The sequence below is a fragment of the Choloepus didactylus genome, chromosome 13, assembly GCF_015220235.1.
Source record: "Choloepus didactylus isolate mChoDid1 chromosome 13, mChoDid1.pri, whole genome shotgun sequence".
Classification (NCBI taxonomy): Eukaryota; Metazoa; Chordata; class Mammalia; order Pilosa; family Megalonychidae; genus Choloepus; species Choloepus didactylus.
This window is the reverse complement of record NC_051319.1, coordinates 3,300,051-3,324,936: the sequence shown is the minus strand read 5'-3', so window position 1 is coordinate 3,324,936 and position 24,886 is coordinate 3,300,051. Positions and strand designations below refer to the sequence as shown.

At 39.9% G+C, this 24,886-nt stretch overlaps 1 protein-coding gene across 10 annotated transcripts in view; it reads right to left on the bottom strand.

Annotated features, from left to right (window-relative positions):
* Positions 1 to 24,886, bottom strand: part of MAST4 (microtubule associated serine/threonine kinase family member 4) — a 674,031-nt gene that overhangs the window by 374,962 nt on the left and 274,183 nt on the right. For 5 of the 10 annotated variants that reach the window (XM_037801729.1, XM_037801730.1, XM_037801734.1 and 2 more), the window contains one exon: positions 2,782 to 2,856. The exons of the other annotated variants lie outside the window; for them this stretch is intronic. In XM_037801729.1, the coding sequence (XP_037657657.1) occupies positions 2,782 to 2,856 (75 nt within the window). The remainder of the gene's footprint in view (positions 1 to 2,781; positions 2,857 to 24,886) is intronic. 10 annotated transcript variants of the gene reach the window in all.

Sequence of the window (24,886 nt, the reverse complement as noted above, 5' to 3'; positions counted from 1 at the left end):
TATCCCGTACTATGGTCTCATTGTTCATCTTTAGTTCTTTGAGTAGCTGCTCTAGGTGCTGTGTCTCTTCTGGTCTTTTGATTTGGGTGCTTGGGCTTGGGTTATCCATATCGTCTGGTTTTTTCATATGCTTTATAATTTTCTGTTGTTTTTGGCCTCGTGGCATTTGCTGAACTTGATAGGGTTCTTTTAGGGTTTGTAGACCAGTTGAAGTCCTTATCTCTAATTTATCAGATCTACAGCTTCGTGGAGTACACTTTCTCTAACTAACCAGCAGGTGGCGTCCACGAGCCACCTGTTCTCCACAAGCCAGATCTCCCCTGCTTAGCCTTTTTGGTGAGTGGGGGAGTGAGTCTTGTGGGGCCCAATTGGTGTACCAAGCTTGCGTGTGTAGTTGGTGTTGCCTGCCCTGTATGTGGGGCGTGTTTCTGGGCAGTCGGGGAGGGGGGGTGGCCCTAACAATCAAATCTCCCTGATGATCCTAGAGTTTTAAAGCTGCTGCAATAGTCTAATCCTTCAGTTCAGTCCTGCCACAGTTTGTCTCTGCCACTGACCCACAAGTCTTTGGTATTGGCGTATGTCTCCTGAGACTTGCAAGTGGGCCCCTCTTCCAGGCTGTGCACCCCGGGTCCTCTGTTGCGGGATGACTGTGCTATGTCACAGGTGAGTGCCGTCCCCCCAGGGCAGTTCTGGGCTGCTGGGCTGTGTTGGGAGGCTCCCAGTCTGCTCAAATGATGGCTGAATGGGGCTTTGTTAATTCACACTGCTCCCCCTTCCCAGCTCTGGGACATTCAGCTGAGGTTGCAGGGAAGGCTAATGTCCACGCCCAGTTTTGTGGTGTGTGCCTGTTATTTGAAGCACTTCCGTCACACTGGGTTGTCTGGGGCAGCTCTGGGCTATGGGGCTGGCGATGGGCAGCAGTGTTTCCTGTCCACCAGGATGGTGGCTGTGAGCGGACACCCCCCTTTTCTTGGGAAGTTGTGTTGTTTAGTGAATTTTCTCAGCCACTGGATTATTGCCTTTTGTCTCAGAGCTCTCTTAGTTCTGCTCTTGACTTGACGTGCCCAAATTGCAATTCTTTGAAGCTTTCTGTATTGAGCTTCTTAGAGTAATTGTTTTAGAAAAAGCAAAAAGGATTTAAAAAAAAAAAAAAAAAAAAACGGCCCTCCTCAGAGATCTAATAGGTTATTGAAATGCTAATAGACAAAGCAACCAGGGCCATTAAGGAAAGGTGCACAGGGCAGAGAGATCAGCTTTGCTTCGGGATTTGCATATGCGCCTCAAGGCCTGATCTCCGCCCTTCCCCTTTCTGTGTTCACCAGAACTCCAAAAATCCTCTGCTTTTATTTTGGAGTTTTTCGTGTTGTTTTTTTTCTATGCCTGTCTCCTCTCTGCTGGGCTGGCTGCTCTCAGAGTCTCTGGTGTCTGGTCTGAGTCTATCTATGGTTGGAGTTTGAATCAGTAGAATGAGTTTCCGATAAGAGCAGCCACTGCAATTCTCCCTTCTCCTTCCCGGAGCTGACAGCCCCTCCTCCCCCAGGACTGAGCCTGGCAGGGAGGGGCGCGGGTCCCCTGGCCGCAAAAACTTACAGATTTCGCTGATCTCAGCAGTTCCACGTTTTCATGAGTGTTGTATGAAGTATGCCCAAAGACAGATTGCTCTGTGGTGTCCAGTCCACGCAGTTCCTGGATTTTTACCTACTTTCCTGGAGGAGTAACTAAAACATACAGCTCACCAGTCTGCCATCTTGCCCCGCCTCCTCCTCTACCATAAGTTTTATCCTTGGGAAGACGGTTGCTGCAAAGGAGAGGCTAGGCCTCCCTATATTTGTGCCTAAGAGACTCCTCCTGAATGCCTCTTTGTTGCTCAGATGTGGCCCTCTCTCTCTGGCTAAGCCAACTTGAAAGGTGAAATCACTGCCCTCCCCCCTACGTGGGATCAGACACCCAGGGGAGTGAATCTCCCTGGCAACGTGGAATATGACTCCTGGGGAGGAATGTAGACCCGGCATCGTGGGACGGAGAACATCTTCTTGACCAAAAGGGGGATGTGAAAGGAAATGAAATAAGCTTCAGTGGCAGAGAGATTCCAAAACGAGCCGAGAGATCACTCTGGTGGGCACTCTTACGCACACTTTAGACAACCCTTTTTAGGTTCTAAAGAATTGGGGTAGCTGGTGGTGGATACCTGAAACTATCAAACTACAACCCAGAACCCATGAATCTCGAAGACAGTTGTATAAAAATGTAGCTTATGAGGGGTGACAATGGGATTGGGAATGCCATAAGGACCAAACTCCACTTTGTCTAGTTTATGGATGGATGTGTAGAAAAGTAGGGGAAGGAACAAACAGACAAAGGTACCCAGTGTTCTTTTTTACTTCAATTGCTCTTTTTCACTCTAATTATTATTCTTGTTATTTTTGTGTGTGTGCTAATGAAGGTGTCAGGGATTGATTTAGGTGATGAATGTACAACTGTGTAATGGTACTGTGAACAATCGAAAGTGCGATTTGTTTTGTATGACTGCGTGGTATGTGAATATATCTCAATAAAATGATGATTAAAAAAAAACAAAAAAAAAAAACATTTACCAGAATACCAATGATGTGCAAGGTGCTGAAATAATAGGGAAGGCTTTGTTTCCTCTCAGTGTCCGTATATTCTGAGGCCTTCACATACATGAGCATGGATATAAACCCCACAACCCCAGTCACCAGGCATGACCCCGCCCCCATGCACACCCGCCGCGGGTGGGGGTGGGGGGCGGGACACACTCACTTTTGAAGCCGCTGGGTCCACTAGCCTCTGGCGATGTCGGGCTGAGTTGAAATTGCTCTTCGGAGGCTGCCCTTCCTGACAGTGAATGGGAGATGGGGAATGAGCAAGCGGTGGGAGGGAGAAGGTGGAGCATGGGATGATGGGAAATGGTCAGAAAAGGGAGAGGGATAGTATTTAACCGCACTGTACTTTGTTTTAACTAAAATCAATAACAAAAACATACCATACGTTCTCCCCCACAAAAGCACATGCCACATGCAAGCCATTTTATTAAAAACAGCCTCGTATATGCATATGTGTAAGAAAGTCAAGGGGACAGTCCCATATTAAGACATTCACCATCAATTTTTCACTTTTCTGTTATCCAACATTGTCTGTACTGGTATTTCAAGGATACAAAGGAAACCATGAAGGTGAGTTCCCAGAAAATAAAGTCAGTGTTCCTAGAAAAATAGAAGGCATTTCAGGGCATCCTTAGCGTTACACCTGCCACCCATTTGGGTATCATCAAAATAATATGGAAATCATGGGCCTTCTCAAAACTATGTCGAATCTCCTGTCTTGGAAGCTCCTCTCTCGGTCATCCTGGCAGAATTCCTGATCTCTGGCAGCCACCAAAAATTCTGCTCCTAAATGCAACTACATTTTATTGGCTCAAATAGTGGCTTAGCATTAAGTTTATAACATACACCTAAGTAAAAGGATGATCTTTCCATAGACCAAGCCTGTTAATGTGTATGTATATGCATAAATGTGTCTGTATGACAAATGGAGCACATAGACTTAACACCTACCGTTACTCGTTCCATGCCAAATGCACATACACAAAACTCAGGGTACCATATTTTAAAGGGGAAGTTTGGCATAGGGGCCTGCATAAATGGAACCGAGTTTCACTTCTCCATCTCTGAAAGTCAGACAATAGTAAACAAGAATGTAAAAGGTAAGCCTTATCCCATTGGGAGCATCAACTCCAGGGATGGGGAAAGGAAAGCAGCAGTGAGGTGGTCTCATAAAATCCCTGCATTTGTTGCCACTCGTACAATGAGAGATTACACAGGTAGCAAAAAGACCCTTAGAAGAGTTTTAGCATTTGCTCAGTTCTGTTGACAGAAGAGGGCGAAAAGACCTTCTAAAATGCAATAGATAAAAACGCAACGTCCGTACTACAATACTTATGAATTATTTTTTTTCTTCCAGAAATAACAGCTCTATTACTTTTAAGACATGTATCAATCACACCTGCTTGAATTGCCAATAATCACTGCTTCAGCATTCACAGTTGATAATGCTTACCTTTCAAAAAGGAAATGTCATAAGTAGCTGATTACAAGTCAGGATTATGTTTTTTCCTAGTAAGTGCTCTTTCAACATGTATTCTTTCCCTGCCCTTTTCTGAAAGATGCAAAGAAACAGTCTTGAAACTCTTAGCTGACCTAGAAAATGTACCAAAGCTTTAATAGCACAAATGATATTTATCACCTCACTGAATATTTGGGCCAAAAAAAGGAGCATGACTTCCAAGTTCAGTAAAATCAATGTTGTTTTTAAGTAAGAAATACTTTCTTTTTAAAATTCTGCACACATTTAATTAGCTTGATTTGGAAATTCTCTTAAAATCAACATATTATTAAAAGGTGGTTTTAGCGCTTTTTTCCTCCCTAAAAAAATTTATCAACTGTAAATAAATAATTATCCTCATTAATATATCTGGAGAAATATCTGCTCTTATTAACCTCCCTATGGAATGCTTACAATTGACTAAAGGTTCCAATGCACAGTGCCAGGCTCCCACTCAACAGGAAAAAAATTAATCTCAGCATTAAATACACAATTACAGTCAATGTGCAAATTAACTAAATTCTGGGCCTGCAGTTTATTGCTCTTCTTCTAACTCCAAGGTGAAAATGTTATTTTATTTTAATTAGCTAATTGCACCATGAACTCAGCAGGGGGCAGATGTTGATAATGTTAAAAGCAGAATCTGAATCTTAAACTCCCAGTCTGTGGAATGCTGGTGTAAAGAGTTTATCCTTCAAGGGGCTGGGAAGGGAGGGCGCAGGTTTTGAAACCTGGTTTCCATTTTATCTAATTTATTATCAAGTAAAATGAACCTGTAACAATAATCTTCCTGCAATTAACAAATAGGTCTATGAAGTAATCAATGTATTTACCCAGAGATTCCAGTAATGCATCTTGATAGAAACCAAGGAGCAGCCTGGAGGATTAATGTCATTTTAATGAATTACATACGGAGGAATTGTGAGCAGCTCATGGCAAGTTTTTCTCCTTACGACTCATATCTTAAACTAATCTTAATTTTCAATAAAATAGTCACATTGTATTCTTTTGTTTACAGGGTTAGTTGCTCATTTATAGTCTAGTTAGTTTGGTGATACTGCAACTTTGTGGACAGGTGTACATGGCTAAATCCTAGATTAGAACCTTTGAGAATTTAATTCATTAGAAGCTGGACATGTCCCCTTCTCCATTTCAAGGAGACCCTACTTTAAAAAGTGTTTTCTTTCTCTTTTTTCAGCCATCAGGGAATAGACACACCATGCATCTCTGAACTTGATCAGTATAGCTACAGTAATTTAAATTGTATATTATTTTAAATTAAAACACACACACCGCTCTCAAAAATGCATTGCAGGAAACCAAGGTCCCATAAAACAAATTTGTACACATAGTTTTCCATGTTCAAGAAGAACATTAAATTTTATCACTCATGCCAATGTTAAAGGCAAAATGTGTGACTTCACATTTTTTTCCTCCAAATTCTAAGTCCCAAGAATCCATTTCTCCTCCTAGATGACAGCCTTCAGACTCTGGTATCTGTCATTCCAGACAGACATCACTCTCCTGGTGCCATTCACCTCCTGGCTAATGCCCATCAACATCAGCAAAATAACAGATTGGACCAGGGTGGACCCCACAGGGCTCTCAACTGAATGGCTTATTTGCATATGAACATACTCATATGAGGCTCAGAACAGCAGGGGGAGAGGCTGGGAGGGGGCAGATGGTTTTGTGGAAACAGAAGCACATTATATTGCTTAGGTAGACTCCACCAAAATCATTTTGCTGTGATAACCACCATTCATTAACATAGCAGCCCTCAGTTATGTAAATAAACTATTAAAGGATGACAAAAGAAGTGTTGACATGTGCATAATCTAGACACTTAATGAGATATATTTCATCACCATGCTAAATGCTTTCACCAAGCCTTCTCCTGCTAAGTCATATTAGAAATTATAAACATCCCTTAACACTGCAGATCATACTTTTAAAAGTAAAATTATTGTTCCCTAAACATTACAGGTCTGATAGGTTTAGCCTAATTTGCATCACGTAAACATATTTACAAGAATGCTCTATGGAAAACAATATATCTGACGTGAAATAATGGGTGTCCAATGAATTTAGTGGCTGATGCTAGGTTATTTAAAAGCCTAATTTTTGAAATTTGGGGTATAAATTACTCCCCCCTCAAAAAGAGAGCCACAAGGAAAATTTAGAGCAACTAAATGTATCTATAATTTTGGTATTAGTCTTATTCTTATTTTTTGTAATCTATCCTTACACATTTCTGACCTAGAGATTTTAATAAACAAACAAAAGTTACATAATGGAGAAGGCCATTCAAAACAGTTTGAGTTCTGAAAAGAATCACAGGCATTCTCAGATAAGAAGAATAAACTTTTCCACTCAACTCTGAGACATCCTTTATCTGTGACAAATAACCTTTCACCCCCAATGGCAGCTGTTACTAAAGACTCACTTAAGTACAACAAAGCTATTGCAAACAGGCACTGTTAAAGGGGCTCCTAAACATCAATAAAGCAATCTAGGACCATGCACAGTCAAAAAATTCCATGAAAATAAATTGATTGATAGAATTCACAAGCTGGGGAGATTTAACAATTACCAAGCGTATCAAAATAGACATCAGCAACCCAAATGAACGTCAAAGAAATGTGCCATTTAGAAGATTGAACACATTTTTGATTATGACATCATAAGCTTGTAAAACACATGGAACTAATCATACATTAATTTATGAAAACCTCCATAATTAATAACCTTGTAATGATGAAAGCAGATCCCATTTTTTCTCATCTCCTTTCACAAAGCCAGTTTTTCTACTTGGACAAAGGGTAGAGTTACTGTTCCAGTTTGCTAATGCTGCCTTTATGCAAAATACCAGAAATAGATTGGCTTTTACAAAGGGGATTTATTAAGTTCCAAATGTATAGTTATGAAGCCATAAAAGTGTCCAAACTAAGGCATCAACAAAATCCTTCACTGAAGGATGGCAGATGGCGTCTGGAACACCTCTATCAGCTGGGAAGGCATGTGGCTGGTGTCTGCTGTTCCTTTGTTCCCAGGTTGTGTTTCAAAATGGCTTTCTCCAAAATGTCTCTGGGCTTGTCTCTCTTAGCTTCTTCAGCTCCTGTGCAGCTAAACATCAGAGTCCTCTCTTAGCTTCTCTAGAGCAAACTCTGGGCTAGCATCTATAAACGTCTCCAAGCATCTCCAAGTGTCAGTGTCAGCTCTTAGCTTCTCTCCAAAATGTCCCTCTCAGCTGCTTTGAGCTCCTTCTGTTTGAGCTCTTTTATAGGATGCCAATGATTAAATCAAGACCCACCCTGAATGGGTGGGGTCCATATCTCCATGGAAGTAATTTAATGAAACATTTCACCCACAGTTGATTGAGTCACATCTCCAAGGAAACACTGAATCAGAAGATTCCAACCTAATCAACACTAATACATCTGCCCCCACAAGATTGCATTAAAGAATATGGCTTTGGGGGGACAAAATAGATCCAAACTGGCACAGTCAACAAAATGGGGGAGGGAGGAATACCCTCTACTCTAAAGCAAACCCTAAGACTGTGGCTTTCAAACTTTTTTCACTGTGACACTCATAAGAAACATCAAACATTACCAATACTACCAGCAAAGCGCTCTATTTCCTGTGCCAGTCTAAAACAAATGCTAGTCTTTACCTACCAAACTGATGATGTGATCTGTAGTTAAAACCCCTTCTAAGCGCTTCTTAAATTGTGATGACATAGGAATCACCAGACAGCTCATCAAAAATGCTTTTGGTTGTGTTCCAAACTTCAGTCACTCTTTTCTTCCCCTCCACGTCCATGTACTGTGTGTATTATTATCTAATAATTCTTTTTAAATAGACTATACCTTTTATTTTAACTTCAATACCTCAATTTTAACAGTAGCCTAAGTAATAACATCTTGAAACCATGACTTTGTTGTGCTATATTTTTTCTAATACACATTAAAATATTTATTAAACACTAAAAATAAAAACATTTATATACTGTGGACTGTGTACTCTGTACTGTGAACATCATCCTGCGTGCAACCGGTGGTGCTCACACCACCTTGGGAAAGCCCCTTCTAAAGTGTGGCAATCAGTGGAAGTGAACAGCCTCCCAGGGGAGTGTGATGGTCACCAGAAGCTGGCATTGATGACACCACCTACATCTCTCCCTCAACTTCAACTGCCTACTCTATGATGTCAAATAGGGACTGCACATTTCACATAACCCAATACTTGGTCTTTGGCTCATCCCCCAAATCTACCCTTCCCCAGTGTCCCCCATTGCTAGGAAAGACCACCACTATTCACCCTGTTGTTCAGGCCAAGGGCCTCAGAGTCAACTTTTCTGTCTCATTCTTCATCTCTGTCTCCCTCCAGCATGGGCCGATCCCACTCGCTGCCCCCATCTAATCCATCAGCATGTCATACTGGTTCTAACTTCATAGCGTATTTCAAATCCAACCATTTCTTACCACCTCTAGTGTTACCAAGCTCATCCAAGACCTTCAAGTCCTCTCCTCTGGACCCCGGCAATAGCTTCATCTCTGTCTTCTACTTTTGCTCCCCCGAGTCTATTTCCCCAACAGCAGACAAACCATTGTAATAAAACATAAATCAAATCATGATACTTTCTGCAAACCTTCCAGTGTCTCTCCCTTCCATTCACCCCAAGCCCTTCCGTGGCCCACCAGGCCTTGAGTGGTCCAGCTCTCCTGGCTACTTGTCTGAATTTCTATTGCTTCCCCCTTTCTCACTTCACTCAGGCCATATTGGTCTTTGTGCTGTTTCTAGAAATCTTAAAGAACATTCCCACCTCAGGGCCATGGTAAATACCTTAGATGGAAAGCATTCCCTTTAGATATTTTTGTATAGCCTCCCTCGCCACTTCATTTAGGAGTGCTCAGAAGTCAACTCCTCTAAAAGTGGACCTCCTCCATACTCCCATTCCCCTTGTCCTCCTTTACTTCATAACATTTATTACTACCTGACATTATTTTGCATTTGTATTTGTTTGCCTGTCCTTCTGTAAGTTCGACAAGGCCAGGAACTTTGTCTTATTTGGTCTCTACCTGGCACATAGTAGGTCTCAATATTTACCAAACAAATAAATGAAGCAAATTTATATACATGACGTATAGTTACACATCATCAGCTCATCCATAACCCAATGTTTGAGTCAGGATCCCTGCAAGATCCCGATGGCACACTCACATTGGTGGTTTGAGAGACTTGATGAAGAAATTACTTACAAAGGAGTGGGTCACTTTACCACCCTGAGACCTGAAGAGGCAAAGGGAAGGAGCTGCTTCCAGAACTGGAAACAGGAAGCTGGGTCAGGAGAGTCACCTGACGGTGTCCTTTCATGGAGCTATGCAGCCAGCCTGTGCTGATGCCACAAGGAAGGCGCCTGGGGACAACGGCTCCAACCAGATTCTCTACTCTCCTCCTCCCCACCAGTCTCCTGCATGTTCCCTCCCCATTGGCCCAACTCAACCAGCCACCAGATAGCAAGGAGCCCTTTGAGGCAGGTCAGTGGGGAGGGAGAGAGGGGGAGAGGAAGAGAAAAGGAGACGAGAGGGGAAGAGAGAGAAGAAGGAAAAGGAAGAAGAGGAGAAGATGAGAGAGATAGAAGAGGAGGAGAGGGAGAGGAGGGGAGGAGAAAAGAAGAGCAGGTGAAGAGCAAGAGCAAGCGAGGGAAAATGAGAGAAAGAACAGAGGGAGAGGGGAAGAGAGAGGAAGGGAGGAAAGGAAGGAGAGAGGGAGGCGAACAGGGCAGTGATCTGGCAGTCAAAGAGAAGATACAAGGTGCCCAAACCATCACAGAGCAAAAGTTAGCAGCCACTGAGGGGACGGCTCTCCCTTTTCCCTCCACACCCAGTCCTAGTTTCTTAAACAAGGGCTGCTTTACCTTCAAAATCACTCTTGCTGCTTGTTTTCACCCATTTTAAATACACTGTAGATGTGCCTTTGTGCTTTACAGAGGGAGGGGGAGACAATTTGAGCAGAGAAGCCACACAGTACTTTTATTCTAGGGCTCTCACTTCCCAGAATTGCTGAAGGGGTGAACTAGAGATTATCTGTGAAGCACTACATATCTAATCACAGGGATTTCTCTTTTGTCAAGGTTTCACATTAATGTAATTTTTGTAGGTCTGCAGTTCCAAGCCAAAAGAAAATCCTGGGATTGGATTTCTGATGAAATTCTTACTTTGAATTCAAATTTACTTCCCAACCATGGTACACTTCAATTTGCCTTTCAAAGTTATTCAACATTAGAAAAGTAAAAAAGCCATTCTGCTCAGAAATCTGCTAAGATTCCCTGGAGAAAAGAGCCCTGGCATTCTCTGGGGTACAGTGGGAAAAGGAAACCTGGGGGCCAGTCTCCTCCCTACCACAACTGAAGTCACTCAACCCTCCTGGACCTCAGCATTGCCCTCTGTAAGTAGGCTTGCTGTATTTGAAAATTTGAAAATCCAAGACCCTCTCTGAAAATTATCTCAATACTCATAAAGGTCAAAAATGTGGTATACCCTGTCTTATAAATAAGCAAGTTCAATTATTCAGCATGTCATAGTTCAGATTTCTTGTCAGCCTCCTAATATGTGTGTTTGGGGAATCATTGTATTGAATTGCTACTTAGAAAATGTTTAAGTTTGCTGATGATAGAAGGGAAATGTTTGGGTCTTAGACTATATTATACCCATTAGTCAATGATCCTTTGTTAGAGCATTTCAGAACATTATATATTGATTCACATTAATGGATTCTATGTCAAAGACCAGTCAACACATTTTACCATAGACAATGAGTTAATGGATGTAATTACTGACTTGATATCCAGAAACACAGTACAATTTTACTGCAACACATATGTCAACTCACTTAAGTCACCTCAAATTAGAAAAAAAATCTAATGCTATCACATGGCACACGTTTTAATGAGAAAAATTACAAGATACCCAAATTATAAGAGAATCAATTTTCCACAGGGAAATCTGGAAAAAAATTTTAAGGTAAAACAATTTTCTAAAAGCAAAATAAAATTTTCAACATAGCTCTGACTTGTATCCAAAGCAAATTATTGCCAGTGAGTAATACGGCTCTGATAATTAGACTTGATGGGGGTTTTAATTAAGCAGGGGATACTATAGATTCCTCAGAGCAGTTTCCATCTGCTCTGGAAGGCCTGGGAAAAATGGCCAGGGTCTGGGGAAAGGGGAAACAGCCTGGCATTGCAGACTGCGATAGAATGTTTTTAACCTCTTACCATCTTGCAGCTGCTTATCACGCAGATGCATATGTGAAACAGATTAAGGGTCCTATACACATGCCCCAGTCACAATTACATAATCACAGCCACAACACTGCACACCTGATATAACGCCACTAGCCCATAATACAATGGTGGCCATGTCTCCTACCATGATCATAATCACTATTCATTGCTGAGTGGGATGTATAGATGAAAGATCATCTTGTCATCACTCCTTCTTATTAATAAAGCCCTGATGCTTCGAAGATGTGAACTTTGCATACTTTAAACAGATACACATAAAATAATCATGTTCAGATCACATTGCTATAAACTTATTTTCTAATCTTTAACCAAAACTTACTTTGAACTGGAAAATATGAGAAAAAAAATTATCTTGGCTTCTCTGCAGTAGTTCCGCTGCTGGGCGTGGCTCTGTGGGGCACATGCTGCATGAGGCACACTATTAAAGTGGAAACTGTCAGAAAGACCCAGGGATGTTTGCATTCCAGCTCTACTACCTAGCAGAGCCCCAGCTTCCCCATGTGTAAAATGGCAATAATAGCAGCAACCTCCATAGGGTTGTGAGGTAAAATAAGGTAGTATATATGCCATATTCAGCACATGCCAGGTACAAATAAAGACTTAATAATTAGTGTTGGCTATTAGTAGTGTAGATGGTTCTCAGTAACTCTTGATTTATATTGCTTCTTGCGTTGAACCAAAATTCACTTCCAGCTGTGAATGCCACATAATTTATTTTGTGAGGTTTGGGGGCAGTTTCCATATTTTTGAATGCACAGTACCAGTACCTAGACAGGAACTTCAGGCTCCCAATGAGCTCAGGGCTTTGAGGGAATCACCGAAGGCTCAGGTCTCCCATCTTAATATAAAGAAATTCCATGCAGCAGAAGGATACAGTTGGTACTTCCAGATACCCAATTTAAAGGGAAATCCTAGATTAGCCTCTTTGAGAATAACTGCACAGACCAGAAACAGATTGCTTCATAGCCTGCCTTCAGAGCATCAGAGTCCAGCATTACTTTTTGTTAGCCCAAGTCATGTATCCTGATCGTGTTATGAAAAAGCCATCCATCCACAGTGACTTTCCCATGCTTTTGGTACACTTCCACTCTGATTGTCCCAGACATCCAGCGGAATGCAAAATAGGAAGGAAACATGTTAAACAATCAATGAGCAATGTTGTTGTTTTTTTTACAGTTAGAGAATGGGAAGTGGTGGGAGGGAAGTGCTGAAGCCTGGGGTAGGGGTGGGAGGACAGAAGGAGAGCAGACGACAGAAAGATAGAAGCAGAGGAAGTGTTTGGTTAGGAAAACAAGAAAGGCTGCTGATGAAAAAATGTCTCAGCAAACAAAGGAAAAGGTGTTCTTTGCCAAGAAAAATGCACTAATCAGATGAATTATGCAGCTGAAACAGATGTTTAAGGATATATTGTAAGACTTTTGTCTTTAACTCCTTAATACTTAATCCTGAAATAATGACTCCCAAAAGAATAAGGAATGTATTCCAAGACTTAGATAGCTATAAGCAACACTTCTCTCAATACGAACTTCTCTTCTTATACAATAATAAAAGCCAGGATAGCATATCTTATTGCTTCTATCAAACTGCAGGGTCCATAAAAGAAGGCAAGTATTCTAGTGGATGCATGACTTTTTTAATTGCATATATATAGAGAGCATTTACTATGTGCTAGGCTCTGTCGTGTCCTGCAAGTGTTACCTAATTGAATCCCCATACCCCATAACAATCCTATGAAGTGGACACTGTTATTAGCCCCATTTTATGGATGAGAAGATAGACGTACAGAAAGGTTAAGAATTTGCCCTAGGTCACAGAGCTGGTAAGAAGTGGAGTTGGAATTTAAATCCAGGCAAATTGGTTGCAGAGTCTCTGATCGTAACCACTACTTCAGATGGCCTTTCATTGGTCATAACTGATCAATAATAAAATGTATCACACCTCTTATTTCAGGGGTCACTGATTTATCCATTTGGTCTTTTAACTTCAGTAACTTAGCATATGCTAAGATGTTTTGTGAAGGACATACAAATATCTACTAAAGCCAAAACCTTATTGCTCTATTAACCCAGGTCCAATTCTAAGAAAGCCATAAACGATGTGACCTTCAGTCACAGTCATGCCCTGGCTTCCAGAAGGAAGAGTCCTAAGGGGTGTGAGATGCTTGTGGACCCTGCTGTCCTCATTAGGTGACTCTTCTCTTTGTACTTTAATCACTCATTTCATGTGACATTGCATAAGTGACAGCCTTCACGCAGCTTCCTCAGAACCAGTAGCCACATTTTAATTCATTCCTCAGTTACTGTTGCTTTCTGATTACCACTGAATTTGATTAAAAAACAAACAAACAAAAACACAGATGGTAAAATAAAGATGTCCCTTGGAAAACTGTTACATAGTCTCTAAATAGGTAAAGTTGAGTTAGCCTAAAGAAAATTTTCCAACTCATGCCTTGTCATTTGTTGGTCCCAGGAGGAAACAGTCCTAGAGCCAGACCAAATAATATTAAAAAAAAAAAAAGAAAGAAAGAAAAGAAAAAGAAAAAGAAGAAAGTAACAGTCAGTTCTGAATTCAGTGGCCTGGCCCCTGATACCTGTATAACACACTGGTAAATAGTCCCTTTCTCAGGATATACTCAAGGCCTTAAATATGTTTAATCCAAATACCCCAGTGACTCCCAGATTCGCATTTCTTCTGAGCTCCAAATCCATATTTTCAAATGCTTGCTGGATATTCACCCTCTCTCCTCAATCTGTCAAAAGCAGGCTTCCCACCTCCCCTCTCTCCCCCAAGCTGCCTCTGCCCTGGGCCTCCTCTGGCCGCCATGCCATTACCAGTTAGGGTCCTGGGTCCCAGTATCCAACCATCAAACCTTTACCTGTTCTTCCTTCAGAACCTCTCTAGACTCAATCTGTTCCCAATTTCCACACTAAAGCCCAAGTTTCAGGCCTCCTTATCTCTCACCAGGACTCCTGCAGCAACTTCCTAACAGGAGCTAACAGGATTTCCTGCCCAATCTCTCCTGCCTTCTAACCCATCCTCCACAATGCTGCCTCGCCAACGGCCTAAAATACAGAGGACCCAGTACCTTCAGAGAAAAGCCCAAACTACCTAACATGATATTCAAACTCATTCAAAATTAGTGCCACATTCATTTTTATATCTATTGTCATTTTTCATCTTTTCTACTACATACAAACATACCTCACCCTACAGCCATACTTGACCATATATCATTTCCCCAACACATTCCTTTATGGCTCTCTAACTTGCCTTCTGCTTAAAATGCCCTCCTCAAGGCTAAAACCTGCTTATAATTGTGCCTAAGAGTCTTCCCCTGAGTGCCTCTTTGTTGCTCAGATGTGGCCTCTCTCTAGCTAAGCCACCTTGGCAGGTGATCTCACTGCTCTCCCCCCCTATGTGGGACCTGACTCCCAGGGGTGTAAATCTCCCTGGCAACGCAGGATATGACTCCCAGGGATGAATCTGGACCCAGCGTCATGGGATTGAGAACATCTTCTTGACCAAAAAGAGGATGCAAAATGAAATGAAATAAAGCTTCAGTGGCTGAGAGATTTCAAATGGAGCCGAGAGGTCACTATGGTGGGCACTCTTATGCACTATACAGATAACAATTTTTAGGTTTTAATGTATTTGAATAGCTAGAAGTAAATACCTGAAACTACCAAACTCCAACCCAGTAGACTTGACTCTTGAAGACGATTATATAACAATGTAGATTACAAGGGGTGACAATGTGATTATGAAAACCTTGTGGGTCACCCTCCCTTTATCCAGTGTATGGATGGATGAGTAGATAAATGGAGACAAAAACTAAATGAAAAATAGGGTGAGATGGGGGGGGGTTATGTGGGTGTTCTTTTTTATTTTCATTTTTTATTCTTATTCTGATTCTTTCTGGTATAAAGAAATAGATTGGGGTGATGAATGCATAATTATATGATAGTACTGTGAACAGTTGATTGTACACCAAGGATGATTGTATGGTACGTGAATATATCTCAATAAAACTGAATTTTTAAAAAATGCCCTCCTCTCTCTCTGGCTGATGCATCCCTACTCATTTTCAGGGTCCAATTCAAATATCAACTCCCTTTTGAGGCTTCCCAATTCTCTACTCACAGGAAGAAAAATTCCATCCTCTGTTCAAACTAAGAATGAAGCATGGAGTATATTTTATTACAGTTAATTGCTTACATAGGATTCTGAGAGCAAGATCCATGTTTACTCACCTTTGTAACTCCAACTTACTATAATGCTGTAGGCTTAAATAATTTACATCTTCAAGGAACTAACAATCTACCATGGAAGGTAAAATAGGCATAAAAATCCAAGACAAGGGAAGAAGTAATAAACATGGAAGAAACATGTAGATATCAGGCTATGAAAATTCTACCTTTTTTTGAGCAGGCTCATTATCTGACCATATTTCAAGTTCTCAAGTTCAAGTTGGGGTTTACATCACCAAAACTATTCTGTCATTAGTCTTAGAACCAGGAGCGGGTGCACAGGGCTAAGTTCCTTTTCACTAAGGGCCAACTGAGCCCCAGAGCTGATACAAGTGGCAACCTGTCTCCCAGGGCAAATTGGGGCCCAGAGGGACCCCAAGGATTCAGAAGATTCCCAAAGACTCCAAAGATTCCGGATATATTTCAGAGTTCCTCAATTCTTCCACTATACCGAATGGCATAACTGAAAAAAATAATGAGTCAAAAGCATCTGTGCCAGTTTGAATGCATTTTGTCTCCCAAACGCCATTATCTTTGATGTAGTCTTGTGGGACAGACTTTTGGTGCTGATTAGATTTGCTTGGAATGTGCCCCACTGAGCTGTGGGTGGTGACTCTGGTGGGATACTCCCATGGAGGCATGGCCCTGCCCATTCAGGGTGGGCCTTGATCAGGGGAGCCATATAAACATGCTGACTCAAAGAGACTGAACGGAGTGCAGCTGTGAGTGACGTTTTGAAGAGGAGCAAGGTTGCTAGAGAGGAATGTCCTGGGAGAAAGCCATTTTGAAACCAGAACTTTGGAGCAGATGCCAGCCACATGCCTTCCCAGCTAACAGAGGTTTTCTGGACGCTATTTGCCATCCTCCAGTGAAGGTACCCAATTACTGATGTGTTACCTTGGACACTTATGGCCTTAAGACTGTAACTGTGTAGCCAAATAAACCCCCTTTTTATAAAAGCCAATCCATCTCTGGTGTTTTGCATTCCACAGCATTAGCAAACTAGAACAGCATCTAACTTTTACATGACTTCAGAAGCAGCGAAATTTCTTGAAATGCATCACCTCATCCGGTCTTCACAATATACCTTTGAAAACCATCTATTGTTGTCAAGTCACAAACGAGGTTCAAAGTTAAGCACACTGCCCAAGTATCTCAGGGGTGACTTTATGATAGTCTTCAAGAAGATAAACAGGGTCCTTTTGTTTCTGTCTTAACTTCAGAACCAAAGGGAACTGATTTATTGTCTCTGAGAGGCCATTTAAATATTGCAGAGCAGTGAGAAAAGGAGTGCCTGGCTACAGACAGGTCAAAAAGCCCCTTACCCAAGTTCTAAATGGACACACTATGTAGCTGTCCTCTTAAAATATTAGATATGGAGTTAAGAGGATACTCTTGGGGCTGTAGATGGGAAATGGAGAAGAGAAATACTAGAGAGCATTGTGACTTTTCACTGAAGACATCTCAGAGACGATGCAGGAAAAAAGTAGATTTAAGAATTCTAATCAAAATGTCAGATTGAGCTGAAGATTCTATCCCCATTCCGTACTCTCCCTTTCCTAAAAAGAAAGGCATAAAAATAGAACTACTGCATGAAATATAACAAAATTCCCAGGTGCTAGAAAGGAAGAGAGAATTTCAAGTCAGGGCAGTGAATAAGAGTTGAAGTTTACAGGCTCTCAGGATATAGGAAAGAGATATTGGTTTTAATAGCAGAGAGCCCAAGTCTTTATGTCTTAATGGGGCAAGGAACCTGCATCACATGTCCTGTGCAGTAAACCACAGCTCAGCCGCTCACATAAAGCAAGTATCAGGAAGGCCTTTTACTACCCAGTGCATGGAAACTAGAAAATGCCACCCTAGGATCATGGACTGAAAAACTGTCATCTATGAGAAACTGGAACAGAAGACTACCCCACACAAAGACGTGGAGGTCCAAATTGAATTCATGGCTCCCACTCTGAGGAAGTCATCAAAACCAAGAAATTAATCTAAAGCTTGGTCCAGAAATAGAGAAATCTCTATTACATCAGCAAGAGCCAAACCACACTGCAAGCACTCAGAACCCAGAGCAACTAAGACTCGCATGGAAAGTAACCCTGCTAAAGCTGAGTTCATAGTCAAAGATTATAAATCTCACAGGAAACAAACTGCCATAAGGGAAAGTAACTGGAGAATTTACCATGACAACTATCTGAAAGACATTTTAAAGTTGGTATGTTTGAAATGTTCAAAAAGCTAAAGGGAGTGAAATGTAAAATGATGAGAGAATGAGAGAAGAGTAGAGAGATTTTTAAATATAGCCACATAGAAAGTCTGGAAATACATAATATAGTAACTGAAATTAAAAAGTTCCAAGTACAAGTTTAACAGTAGAATAGAAAAACCTAAGGAAAGAATTAGTAACCTGGAAGATGAATATAAGGGAAACAACCAAAATGAAGCATAAAGAGACAGAAAATATGAAAAATAAGTAGAGACATGGAGCAACATCTACTACTAGAGCAAAATTATAAAACAGGTATTTAAAAATGTTTATAATAAAGGAAATTTTAAAATAATAAATTATCAATTACATTTTAAATATTAAAAATATCAGCATTTCAAAAATTTTTTTAAAATATTTTTGTGTGGAAGTTTCAAATATGTTCAAAAAAAAGAATATAATGAAATTCCATGAATATATTACCCAGCTTCAAAAATCAACTATTCTTGTTTCATCTATACCTCTATACTACCCACTCTAACTCAAAAACTTTATTATTATTGCAATAATATGCATTAAATTGTATCCATAGCTCTATCAAAATATACATTTCACTAATGCCAGAAAGTTCCCACATGATTCCTTCCCAATCACACACATACACACATCCCCACAAGATAACCACTGTTTTGATTGTTTTAACCTTAGATCATTTTCTGCCTATTTTAGAACATACAGCATAAATCTTTTTTGTCCAGTTTCCTTTGCTCAGGACACTATCTTTGAGATTCATCCATATTGTTGTGTATATCAGGAGTTCGCCCATGTAATAGCTACATACTCCAGTACAATGTTCAGATAGAAACAGAAGGAAGGGACCTCTGTGCCCAGGGAAAAAATGTTAAGCCTTTCACAATATATATATAATATATATATATATATATTATATATAATATATAATGTTTACTGTAGGTTCCTTTGTAGATGCCATTTATCAGGCTGAGGAATTTCCCCTTTATTCCCAGTTTGATGAGCATTTTTATCATGAACAGTTACTGAATTTTGCCAAAAAATTTTCCCACATCTTTTAAGATGACCATATGGTTTTTCTCCTTTATTCTGTCAATATGGTAATTACATTTAATGATTTTGAATGTCAAACCATTCTTAAAATAAACACTACTTGGTCGTACCGTGTCACCTCTTTTCTTTATTGCTGGACTCAATTTGATAACACGATAAGAATAATGAGCAAAAAATATGACCCAACAAATTGGTGAAGATGAAACCCAAATGTCTGCTAACCATAAAAAGATACATAACTTTTTTAGTATAATTCAAAGTGAAATAGCAAAATAATTACTTTACACCCATCAGAATAGCAGAAATCAAAAAAGTCTCAAATACCAGATGTGTTCAAATACTCATATGAGAGAAAACAGCAACTTTGGTGGAAGTGTACCATGCTTCAACCACTTTGGCAAGTCATTTGGCACTGTCTATTAAGGTTGGAAATGTGTATATCATACAACCCAGCAATTCTGCTTCTTGGCATATATTCTAGAATAATCCTTAAATAGGGGCAGCACGAAATCCATACATGGATGTCCATGGAAGCACTGCTTATAATAGTAAAAAAACTAGAGACAAAAAAAAAAAAATGTTTAGTACTAGGGGAAAGGATAAAGATAATGCGGAATGTGCATAAGATGAAATACTAACCAGCATTTAAAATGAATGAATTAGAACCATGTGAATCAGTGCAGATACATATAAAAACAATTCTGAGTGGAAAAAAAAACAAGTTGCAAAATATATACGAGAGCATAAAAACACAAACTGAAAATATATACAACAAATTTATGATGGTGGTTGCTTCTGGGAGAGGGTGAGTGGAGAAGGGAACAAGGGGCTGGGAGGGGTTTTCAATTCTGTTCTGTTTCTTTTATGTTTTATGGTTTTTTTTCCTTCTTGTAATGTTCAATGCTTTCATTAAAAATATGATCTGAAGAAAAATGACAAAATGTAAACATTTCATAATTCTAGGTGACTGGTAAAGAGTCTTTGTTTTATCATTCTCTATGCTTTTCTATATTTCATAGACTTTTCCATTTTTTTAAAAGACCACAATTAACAGCTGGTCATGTAATCATAAATGCTTGCCTAGATCAACATTTAAAACAAGGACATTCCAATTTCATAAAAAGTACAACAAAAATTGTCCTACAAGAAGAGCTGCATAAAGACTGTCTTTGGGCAAATGCACAGTATTTGGTTCAAAATCAGATATAAATAAAATCAGATTTAAAATCAGGAAGGCAATCAGACAGTATGTGTTTTCCTGATAACGACAACACTCAGGAATTTCTGATCTTTTCCTCCAGATAACATTGACATTGATGGCACATGTGAGGGCAATGAATAACTCTTGAAAACTAAGATCAATACCTCACTTTTACTTTTGTTCAAGTGGAAATCGTAAACTAAAATAAAATAGCATAAAACCTTCAGTAACTACTGTGCAGAAGGATGTATCTATTTAAGTTCTAGATGACAGCCCACATGTCTTTCATCTCCCTCACTTCCCCATTCTGATCATCATGGTCTAAGGTCCTGCCTGAGAACATGCTTCAGCCCCATTCTGCAAGTATAGCAGACACCTCATTGGGCCCAAATCTCACCCCTCAGGCCCCCTCTGATATCAGCCTCAGCTGTAGAGGCGAATTCATGCAAGCTCACACTTCAAACACAAACATCATGCATTTTTTTACTTTTGCACCAGGTCTTCTCTAAGAGCATGGAAGCCTTCCAGGTCCAAAAGTGAGGAGGAGTTCATTCTCCTGGGGCAAGCGTCAACAAGAACTGGTTTTATAAAAAGACTCAAACTTCCGTTAGGAGACCTTCAACTGGACACCTGTGGGAGGCTTTCTTTCAAGGTGCATCTCAGGAGCTCCTGGTGGAATTGGATTCCCATTGCCCACCCCAGCAACCTTCAGAGTGCAACCTTATATTGACTTTTCTTTCTTCCTATTTCTCCTTCTCTCTCATTCCTGCTTCCTGATATCATTTTCCAAGCTTCTTGCCCTCAAATCCTCAACTTCAACTCTGCTTCCAGGGGAACACAAATTAAAAGAACAAGCACTATCTAGTCCATCTCTAAATGCATCTTTTCTAAATCACGGATTTCACAATTTATCAAATACTTAAAGTGCCAAAGAGCATACATACTGCAGACATAAAAATAAACAAAACAAGGTCCCTGTCATCAAGGAGCTCACAAATCTACTAAGGGAGAATTCACACACACACTTGTACTAGTGTGATGCAAGCTAATGCCAAGGCATGTAAAAGGTAGAGCAATGTCCTGAAGGAGGGAGTGATTACTTCTGCCAATGGAAATGTTCCCAGAGCACAATCTTTCCCCTTCTAACTGTGGTAGGCACTGTTGAAAATAGTTCCTAATGATCCTTGGCTCCTGGTGTAATCCCTACCCTTGAGTGAGGACTGGACTTAGTGATTCGCTTCTAAGGTCTAGCAATACTACAAAAGTGAGTAGACGTCACTTCCAAGATTAGGTTTTGAAAGACTGACTTCCATCTTGCCTGCCCTCTCTTGTTCTCTCAGTTGCTCACTCTGATGGAAGCCAGTTACCATGTTGTGAGGCCCACCTTATAAGGAACTGAGGGCAGTCTCCAGAAAACTGCCAGCAAGGAACTGAGCTCCTCAGTCCAACACCTACAAGGAATCGAATCCTGCCAACCACCACTTGAATGAGCTTGGAAGCAAATACTTCGCCAGTCCAGCCTGGAGAGGAATACAGTCCCAGCCACACCATGATTTAAGCATAGCAAAAGATCTCCAGTCTGAGAACCCAGCTAAGCTCCACCCAGATTCCTGATCCACAAAAACTGTGACATAATAAATGTCTGTTGTTTTAAGCCACTGCTTTTGAAATAATTTGCCATGAAGGCATAGATAACCAATATACACACTAACCATGAATGAAAATCACCACTGATACGGAGTATAGCCTAGGCAAAGCATGTGTAATATCTAATTCTTGTTCTTTTACTTGTCATTATTCAACAATATTGACTAAGCATTTATTATATGCCAGGCACTGTCGACACAAAAGTTACTTTTCAAAGAGCACAGTCTCTGCCTTCTTAGAAAAAGCCAAAGCTCAGAAAATTTATGGCGAACATATTTATGCAACTTCACTAACTTAACCTATGACTTATAAATGTTCAATTTCTGCTGACTCTACAAGTAATTTATTAAATATATAATTAAAATGTCTTTGCTATATTAATGCACTTTATGTTCGATGCAAAATACCTCAAGGCTTATTCCATCTGTTCAAGACATAAGTTACATATTTAGAAAAGAATCTGATTTTCTTCTCCACAAAAATTCTTACAGGAATTAGGCCTTTTCCTTCCATTCATTCAAAACACTATTCCCACAGGCCGAAAACCAGTGAAGAAGTGAGTTGGAAAACTTCATATCCAAACATTCTGTAATATTTTCCAAATCAAACACTTGGAAGTCTATGTTCTCTTCTTGAAGAAATTCAGTAATCACTGTACAAACTCAGGATAAAGATTTAAATATTACTCAACAATGTTGCTTATTTGAGACTTCCATCTTTTGTGATAGAACTTTTCCTCTTCAAAGGATACTAACAGAAAGGACCAATGGATTAAAAAAATAGGCGAGTTTTTCTTACTTATTCATTAAATTCTTCTTTGGTCCTATGTATTTATGTTTTAAATGTAATTTTAAAAAAATTTCCTATAGCATCATAAGAAGCCTTGGGAGCACTTAAAGAAATATGACCATTTGAAATAAACAGAAAAAGAAAGATATGGGGAAATTATTTTTCAGTGAAGAGTCTAAACACATACACATACACACAACCCTATCAAATTCATATGACTAGACTAATTAAATTATCCAAGTAGATATTTTAGAACAGTAACTAAAGTAGCATATTGGTTTTTGCAGCCTTTTTGAACATGTCTCTATTATCTTCCCATTAATACAATCCACTTTGACCCACCATGGCTCAAGCAAATGTCAAATTTCACTAGAAGCAGTATCTTGACTCTCTACCAGCATAAGACCATGGACCGAGGAATATCAAAACCAGTGCAGAGAAAACAATCATTTTGAGATTTCTTAATCACCCATCTCTTAGAGTCACTCTGGGCTTCAACCAAGACTATTAAGAAGAGTATGCCACTCAATTCTCTTTTCTAATTCCCCAATGGGATGATACTGCACTCTTTCTGCATAGCCCCTTTCCTTACTCACTAAAAAGATTATTACAGGAATTCTATTTAGGGAGGGAAGATAGTTTATACTTCATTAGGATAAGATTTGAAGATTACTGACATGCACCTCTGCACTTTATGCAAACCCACTGCACCCAATTGAGCTTTGTGAACTTGCACTGCAATGACATTTTCCATATAAAATTTTCACCTATGCTTCTAATTTTGGTTAAAAAAAAATGTATCCCAAATTACAATCTAAATGGATTTCAGTTGTGCAAAATGTCTTCAACCAACCCTCCTCTCCAAATCACTTTGAAGTAAGAAAGGGCCAGACTCAGCTATGGCCGGGGGTGAAGGGGTAGGGAGTGGATAAGTATAGGTTGTGAAGCCAAAGAGTTACAAATTTGAAGCCACAGAGGCAAGCACTATGATGTCGATTTGTTGAACACCTCTGAGGCTCAGTTTCCTCTTCTATAAAATAGGGTGAACAATACCTCACTAAGTTACTTTGAAGATTAAAGCTAATATACATAAAATGTCTAGCACAGCATCTAACATTTAGTAGACATCCATTAAAAACTATGGTAAGTTATTATAATGTATTTTCAAAATATTTCACTGTGCTGAGTCCAATACTAGAACTGTTGATAGAAATTATTCATTAAAAATAATGGGGGTTTAAAACTAAAGGACAAATGGGGTGGGATGGGGGGATGATTTGGGTGTTCTTTTTTCACTTTTATTTTTTATTCTTGTTCTGGTTCTTTCTGATGTAAGGAAAATGTTCAGAGATAGATTGTGGTGATGAACGCATAACTATGTTATCATACTGTGGACAGTGGACTGTATACCATGGATGATTGTATGGTGTGTGAATGTATTTCAATAAAACTGAATTTAATTAAAAAAAAAATTTACCCAGGAAAAAAAAAATAATGGGGGTTTGGCTAGTGTCAGATAACCTCACTGGGCTGTAAATACAATGAAGCGAAGGCACCACTTAGCAAGTCTGAAAGCAAATCAGAAGGAAAAATATAAATGGAAACTGTTCTCAATTAGTTACTGCTCACCTTCAGAAGGAAATATGAACCAAGGTAATGCACATACAAAGACTCACCGTAGAGAATGAGCACACACACTATAATAACCCAGTGATTTGTGGCGCTAATAAAAATAAAAAGGGTTTTCGATATGTAGCATAGGTTTTTAAAACATTAAGAAAACCGTGACTCTGAAGAGTCATTTCCCAAGGAATGAAAGAGACAGCAAGCTAGGACCGTATCTCACACAAATTGAACTGTTCTGTAAGAGCAATGGCCAGCACAGAAAGAATGCATCTGTGGCTACTTGCCGCGTCCTCATGGTTCCTGCCATGGGTGTTAAATTTTGTGTAATAAAAATTTGTAACTAAGGTGTCGGCTCAACTTGCCTAGCAGCCCAGTCAATTCCACTGCTGCCCTTGCCCACAATCCTATTAAGCCCTGGTCAAGGCGATGCTTAGAGGATTTTCTCTTCTCCAGGTCTCTCTGCTAAGACTTTGGATGGAAGGATGGATGGATGGATGGATGGATGGATGGATGGATGGATGGACGGACGGACAGACGAACAGAAGGACAGATGGACAAACAGCTAGATAAGATTGTGTTTCTTACACACACACAAGGAGACACTAACTGGGTCAAGATAGACGTTGGACTGAAATCCCATTTGTTTTTAGAAT